This window comes from Sinocyclocheilus rhinocerous, unplaced genomic scaffold (assembly GCF_001515625.1).
Source record: "Sinocyclocheilus rhinocerous isolate Xijiao unplaced genomic scaffold, SAMN03320098_v1.1 scaffold153, whole genome shotgun sequence".
Taxonomy (NCBI): Eukaryota; Metazoa; Chordata; class Actinopteri; order Cypriniformes; family Cyprinidae; genus Sinocyclocheilus; species Sinocyclocheilus rhinocerous.
The window spans coordinates 859,897-868,152 of NW_015660878.1; the positions used below are offsets into that span (position 1 = coordinate 859,897).

The following is an 8,256-nucleotide window of genomic DNA, read 5'->3' on the forward strand; positions in this document are numbered from 1 at the left end:
TGCTTAGAATTGAGGTTCATCAGACCAGATAATCTTGTTTCTCAGAGTTTGAGGGTCCTTTAGGTGCTGTTTTGCACATTCCAAGTGTGTTTTCATGTGTCTTTACTGAGGGGAGGATGGAGTTTGGCCACTCCGCCATAAAGCCCAGATCGGTGGAGTGTTGCAGTGATGTGTGTCCTTCTTTTAGGTTTCTCCCATCTGCATATATGATCATGGAGCTCAACTAGAGTGATCATCAGCTTCTCGGTCACCAGTCTTGACAAGGCCCTTCTCCATCAATTGCTCAGTCTGGCTGGGCAACCAGCTTTTGGAAGAGTCCTGGTTGTGTCAAACATCTTCCATTTGAGAATTATGGAAGCCACTGTGCTCTTGGGAAACTTCAGTGCAGCAGAATTTTTTTTGCAGCCTTCCCCAGATCTGTGCCTCGATACAATCCTGTCTCTGAGCTCTGCAGGCAGTTCCTTTGACCTCATGGCTTGGTTTTCGCTCTGATATGCATTGTCAGCTGTGAGGCCTTTTAAAGAGAGGTGTGTGCCTTTCCAAATCATGTCCAATCGATTTAATTTACCACAGGTGGACTCCACTCAAGGTGTAGGAACATCTCAGCAATGATCAAGAGAAATGGGAGGCACCTGAGCTAAATTTCAAGTATTGTTGCAAATGTGTTATTTCAGTTTTTTCTTTTTAATGAATTTACAGACATTTCTAAAATTCTGTTTTCGCTTTGTCATTATGAGGTACAGAGTGTAGATTAATGAGAAAAAAAAAACGGATTTAAACAATTGTAGTCTCAGGCTGCAACATAGCAAAATTGAAAAAAATGAAGGGGGTCTGAATACTTTCTGAATGCACTGTATATATATATATATATATATATATAATTAATTATATGTAATATAATTTCAGTTTTAGTTTTTATATTTTAAGTTTTTTAAATGTAGGTTTTCATCTAATGTTTGTTTTATTTTATTTCGGCTTTAATTTAAATACTGCAATTTTACTTAACAGGCAGCTGGTTTCCCAACATGACCAGATGAAAATTAGCAGACTAGCTTGACTGGGTTAGGAGACAAACTAGCAAACCTGCTTAGGCGGGTCTAAGATGTTTTTAAAAGGAATACAAGCTGTATTTTACAGGACAAAAGCATATGTCTGCTGCGTTTGCCTTTTTAACAGAGAATATGGTCTATTATGATCCCTGCCATGCTGCTCTGACTAAGCGTGTTTCACGAGAGTTAGAGTAAAATCATAGCGGAGGAAAGACTCAATACAGCTATTACAGACCCATTATGAAATCATTTTTCTAAACAAACAGCGTCTTTGAGGGGCCATGCACATGCTCGTGGCAGTAAAACTGAAAATACATTTGTGTAATAGATGAGATGTTCTGTTTCTGTGCGGCAGGTGTATTTGCCAAACACAAGCGGTGAGCAACGCGGTAGGAGAAGCTATTAACCGTGACGTTCAGAACAAGTGCAGCCTAGTCATAGTAAATTAAACACTTCAAAGTCAGATAAAAAATGGACAGTTAAATTAGCCAAAGTGTTTTGCCATTTTAAAAGACAGTCTCAAATCCCAGTTAAATGAGACAACTAAGCAAGCCATTTGTTAGGGGATTTCACATCTGTGGTGCTACAAAAACCTCGCTATGTTTGTTCGAACAATGCAAAATGTCAACCTCTGGCTCAACCACTGACATAATTTCAGGACAAGAGAGATGAGGCATTAGAAGTGCTTTGGAGATCTGTTTGGAAGCAATCATTATTGTAATTCTAATGGTGCCACAGTGTTATTTTAGTATTATTTATATACGTTCAGGAGAAAACGCGCGCATGGTGAATGTAAACAATGCTTATTACATTAAATTACGTTAATTACGTTCTGGGGAATGCGCGCACATGCATCGTGGTACTCTCCAAAATGGTGGAAGATGATAATTCGGGGAGAACGATTGTTGAATAAATTGTTATTTTTGTTTCCTTTGCACACAAAAAGTATTCTCGCAGCATCGCAAAATTGAGGTTGAGCCACTGATGTCACATGGATTGTTTTACAGATGTCCCTGCTACGTTTCTGGGTCTGGGAACATTGCAGTTGCGTTGCTGTCTATGCAGGGTCAGAGAGCTCTCAGATTCCATCAATAATATCTTAATTTGTGTTCTGAAGATGAACAATGGTCTTACGGGTTTGGAACGACATGAGGGTGAGTAATTAATTACAGAATTTTCATTTTGGGGTGAACTATCCCTTTAAACCTGCATCGCATATATTTAATTGAATCATAGCATTTGTGAATTCACAATAGCATTATGCTTTATTGTGATTTTTAAATGGGATTAATATATCATGCAGCCTTGGAAAATGGTCTAATAATGCATTTCATGGATTCTCATCCGTGGAATGCACCACTTCCGGTATTTTGCCGGTTACTCGACACAGGCAAAATGCAATTGAGGATTTTTTTTTATAATCAAGTACTCAAATTGAATCAAGGAATCTTGACAGCCCTACCATATTAATTATTAATATCTTAAATTAATTTTATTTTTAGATGAGGTTTTCTACAGCATGTGTCCAAACTCCACTTCCTCTAACATTTACAGCAAATAACCAAGCAGCAACGAAAAACAAATTTAAACACAAGTTTAGCGTGAACGCGGTCAGCAGTGTGGGCAGCTGATTAACCATTTTTCCAGTGCCAACGATTGTTTATTGGTCCTGTTGACGAAGCCCGCAGATAACAGCCCCACGCGGTATGAAAGCGTGGTCGGGTAATTATCTCTGGCAGAGGCGACGACGGTGACGCTGCTCGGTTGAAGGATATGAAATATCTTTCAGGATCTAATTACTGGGTAGCCAGAGGTGTAATTTCCCTCTTTCGCTTGGCATCTTCAGATATGGGAAGAGAATGCTGAATGTGTTCACTTCAGGTAAGTGCTATCACACTCGCTGATCTTATTCAGATTCAGAGCCCAGCCGTGGAGAGGAAGAGCAGGAAGGATAGGAACCATGTGCAAGAGGTCTGAATGTACAGATAAAGACAGACTATCATAGCAGAGACAGGAAGAATAATAGACGTATGGCCTTTCTTTAATACCAAGCGACCTCAACGCATTTATGTTGGAGTTTTATTGCTTTCGTCGCTTTCAGCGGCTTGACCAAGCTTCTCTTCGCACAATTGCATGCGCTTAGCATAATGTGGCTTTTATAAAGGTTTGTTTCTGAATTACCGTGGGCAGTACTTTCAACCTCCTGACTTCTGTTTTGCACAAAGAATGGCAAAGGCAGCTATAAAAATTCGAAAGCTAATATTAAAGTCAAGACAAGTCTCCGGTCAGAGCCTGTATGGAGGTGCTGATACATTAGAGAAGTTTTACAGGAAATCAATAACCAAGCCCATTTCTGTGTACTTCAGCCATTCTGATAAAAACGAAAGGTTTTAAAGAATGAATCAAAGTGGTACTAGGCGAAGACTGATGGTAAATCTGTTGTAGAGAGGATAAAAACCTATGAAGAACAACTGCCTATTCAATGTACTATACAGAGCCATAAAGAAGGTCTTTGGCTCGCTTTGTGGTATTAGAAAAATGGCACGTCAAGGTAAAAATAGTACTTTCAAACGTGTTTCAAGACCCTTTTCCATTCAGTTGCATTCCATAAAGCTATTCGAAAAGAATGCATCTAACTGCATGTGAAAGCTTTCAAGCTTCAAAAAGGATGCGGAAGCACCATAAAAGCATCATAGAAGTGGTCCATACAATGGACTGGGTGAGGAATTCGAATCGAACTGAAGTAGCTATTCATTGGAAGGAAAGTAGTTTTGAGTCAGATTTGAATGATCCAGTTTACCAAACCGATTGATTCACTCTCAAAATGATTTCATTTCTTGAGATGACTCAGTGATCCAGTTGCAGCAATTAACCCCTCATTGGAGGTGAAGATCAGTGAATAATGAGATAAATCAAGTCGATGTCTTCCTCACAAAGCTGTCACTTTTATGGTGGTTTTGCATTCAGTTTGAAGCCACAGAAGAAAGTCATAAAAATTGTGTTAATTTAGTCTTAGTCCAGTGTCAAGTTTACTTTTTAGTTGTCATATTTAGTCAAGTTTTAGTCGACTAAATATCTGAACATTTGAATCTAGTTTTAGTCAATGAAAACTTCATCACATTTTCGTCATGCTGTATAATAGTTACAAATATTTTTGATCAAAATTATAATTGCAATGATTGTTGTCATTTGAGAAATGTTTTTTTTTTCACATTTCAGGTATTGCACTTTCACCAATAAGCACAAAGCAACAGAATGTGAACTCATACACATGGTTTATTTACCTCATCTAGTGTACTGATTTATTATAGGCTATTTAATATATAAATTAATATCAAAGACTTATATATGCACTTTCTCTGTCTACATAATGAAAACTGTTAAAACAGTGAAATTCCTAATAGCAATTCCAATAATTCCAAATTGCAATAATGTTTCTCTATTAAAACAACAGCCCTTGAGCAAGTGCATGAATTCAGCAATCACAATTACAAACAAAATAGTCGAGATCTCATGACAGACGATAATACACACTGGCTGAATGACACTTTCATTTAAGCCGAATATCTCACATGGAGATCGCTGAACTTCAGCATACTGGTTTGTCGGTGTTTAGATAATAATCTACACTTCCGTAATGAAGAGTGAGCACATGCACATGGTTGCCAGATTGCAAAAATTAAGCAAAACACCAGGCAGAAAATGTATCCTTTTAACAGAGAAGTACTGATTTGGGGATTTGAACTTTTCTTATCTGGCAACTGCCCACATGAAAGCTCTCATAGTAGAGGCTTGTACAGCAGTCCGCAATATTATTTTGATATTTTGTCTCCTTTTTTTCGATGAAAAAATAAAAGGAGATTTTTGTATAGTTTTTATTTTAAAAAAAAAAGTCTTGTCTCATCTTTTATCGTCAACGATATTGCATGTTGATATAGTCACAGTTATCGTTTATTGACCTTATTGTCGTCTCATCATTGTCTCGATTTAGTCATGGGAAAGAAGCTCGTCAAAGAACATTTTTTGTCATAGCTTTCATTAATGAAATTAACACAACATAAAAATTTGGAATGACATGGGGTGAGTAAATTAATTTACATTTTTGGGTGAACTATCCCTTTAAGAATGAGGCCTCTTTTTGAATTGTGTGGAATGTTTCGTTCTTGATCAATAAAAAAAGATTGATCCCTATTAGATATCAGAACATTCAACACGACTACATCAAACATACTTGAGCTCTTGTAGTTTTTCTTCTTCAGTTTGCGTCTCATCATGGTGCCGCGGGGACTTGTGGGATACATGGTGCGTGGCAACGTGTTCATGTTGAGTGAGCTCAGACTGTAGGCACTCATGGAGGTGGGAGAGAAGGATGAACCCAGAGCTGTGTAGGAAAAAGAGAGAAATGTTTTAGCAAAACTCTCATTATCAACTCTCAATGACTCATTTCAAAACCTCATATATTTAGTATATAAAGTTCAATTTTGCTTGGTAGAACGCTTCTGCTTTACATTTTTTCCTCATTTAAAACAACAATTTGAGTGAAAATCTAACATAAACTTCATGATTTCATAGTATTTGGTATGTGTCTATTTTGCTTTACTGTAGCTGCATGATCATGATCTTCAGCATGATTTCAGATGATCCAAAGAACATCTCGAGTTTCTTTGGAAGAACAACATCTGACCATCTGTACAAATTCACATGAACAATCTCACAAATTTACCTAGATTAGTGACCTTGAAGTTCTATTCATTTTATGTTTTAACTAGGGCTGCACGATAAATCGCATGCGATATTTAACGCGCATCTAGTCAGTAAAGCCATTCTGTAATCAGCGGTAAATCTCCATCACGTGCGGGCTTTCACATGGAGCAGCATTAACTACACAGAGCCGTTGTTCACCGACAAGCTGCGCAAAATATGATCGTGATTTTGGGCAGCTTGTCAGTGAACAACGGCTCTGTGTAGTTAATGCTGCTCCATGTGAAAGCCCGCACGTGATGGAGATTTACCGCTGATTAAAGAACCGGCTTTACTGACAAGATGCGCGTTAAATATCGCATGCGATTTATCGTGCAGCCCTAGTTTTAACCATGTTTAAATCCCATATTTTCAACTGAACTTTCGAACCCCACTGTATCTTAAAGTTTTCTAACAACAGGTGCAGGAAACGAAAGCCACAGTTTGTCACCAGTCGAGGAATTGCACAAAACAACTCATTAAAGTGCTATAGACTGTGCCCTCGTCTTTGACACTGTGTGAACGGTGGTAAGTCTCCATCAAAGCACATCTCTAAAAATACTCCCCGATGCCTAAAAGCCACTTCTTATCACAGAACAACGGCTAAGAACCAAATCACAGTTCATACTGATCAGATAGAGAGCTTCAAAGCCATTTTTAGCACTTGCAAAAAAAAAATCCCAACTGACAGAATGTTACTACTCCAAAAAAAAAAGTTTTATTTGGCTGGGACACTGGCGATGCTGAAAATATGTCAGGATTAGAGCAGATTACGGTCTTATTTTTTACAGTTTGTGTGGTCTTGGCACATGAAAGGACATTCTGCTTTCCTCTCTCTTTTTTTAAAAGCCATTAAACCATGTACAGCTTTAAGAGCATAATGAGACCTTCTGGTCCACTTGTGTATTGTATAAGATGAGCTCTTCCTAATCCAAACATTAAGGAGTTAATGTCCAGCAAATGCAGCCTAATTTGTCTTTAGGGAAAAAGAAAACAGCGTAATACAACTAGTAATACAAAAGTAATACAACTCTCAGGGGGGTTTTGCTCTTTCACGCAAATCAAGACACATCTTCCAGAGATGGAAAAAGCCTTTGAACTCCCATAACCAAGGGGGATATATAATCCAGCAATAAAAAAGGAGACTGTGACTAAAGAGTATTGATGGAATGACAGTAAATTATGTGAAGCCACCAGCACTGAAGTGCCCGCGGCATCTTTACTACCCTCCTGAATGGAGAATCTGAGACATGACTGTGAAGGTGAGAAAAGGTGCCGCAAGCAATTTTAGCAGTGTTGCTAACTTCAAAATTCAATCATATGTGTGATATAAGTGAAAAGCAGTTCAGACGCTCGAGGTTTAAAGGTCGCTGTACCATTGGTTGCTACAGGGGTTTTTGAACTGGAGTCAGCAAAATGTTTGGGGGACTGCAAAAATTTATATATAGATATATATATATATAAGGGCTGTCAAAATTAACGCAAATTCATTTTAACTGCACTAATTTTATTAACGCAGCATGCATTTTCTGTTTGACCCGTGGCCTAACCCGTAGTTGGAGAAATGGAGATGCACAGTGTTGGTCTCTCTTTCCCAGCGTGCACACACCTCTCTTTCTCTCTCCGCGTCTGTTCTGTTCAGCGAGCGGCGGTGAGTAGCAGCACTTTTAGTTAAAACAGATATTATGTTGCTTCTCTAATTTTACATGCAAGTATAGCCGAAATCACAGCACAGCTATTGTCTTTATCTTATGTGTAGCCTATATGATTTCATTAGATGATGGCTCGATTATCAGGATTTTTGTGCAGATTAACATTTTGGAAGGGAGAGCTATGTAGTCTTAATGGGTCGCGTTTCAGTCACTATTTCATATTCATTCCGTTGTCTGACAACAGAAACAGTAAAATATATAAATGAAAACAGTTTTATTGAGAATTTAGCTGCATAAAAATACAGTATGTGGGCACAGAGGCAAACAAATGTAATAATAAATAATAAATGTACATTTTAGGTCCTGAAATTTAACATAGTTGTTTATTCAAGCTGTGAATATTTCAATTCTAAATATTTCACACACATTTTCATAATTAAAAATTCAATAATTCATATTCACCTTCCAGAATTCACTTCCAAAATATTAAATCTGTTTAAAATACGATGTAATATTCGACAGGCAAATTTCGGTCCATTTTATTTCATTTTCAAAATTCGCTTCCACAAATTCAGTGGTTAAAATTCGGCAGAAAATTTGCCATTGCACATCCGGGAGCTGCAGGAATAGCAGTAGAGCACCGATGCATGATCTCCATCCCTTACCACTGATCTATAGAGTTGACAGTCCTACAAAGATATCAATACCACGATTAGTTTTAACAATGTGCAACAACTTTATATTGACATAAAAAAGAAGTTCAAAACCGCCTAGGTGTATTGTTGCTGCAAATTTAAACCGGAGAAAGTATTGAC

The 8,256-nt window shown here is 37.8% G+C and overlaps 1 protein-coding gene across 1 annotated transcript in view; it reads right to left on the reverse strand.

The window, feature by feature from the left end:
- The window catches only part of LOC107725502 (glutamate receptor-interacting protein 1-like), a 158,055-nt gene that overhangs the window by 28,252 nt on the left and 121,547 nt on the right, over positions 1–8,256 (reverse strand). Inside the window, exon 11 of the mRNA XM_016534777.1 lies at positions 5,281–5,430. Within this exon, the coding sequence (XP_016390263.1) occupies positions 5,281–5,430 (150 nt within the window). The remainder of the gene's footprint in view (positions 1–5,280; positions 5,431–8,256) is intronic.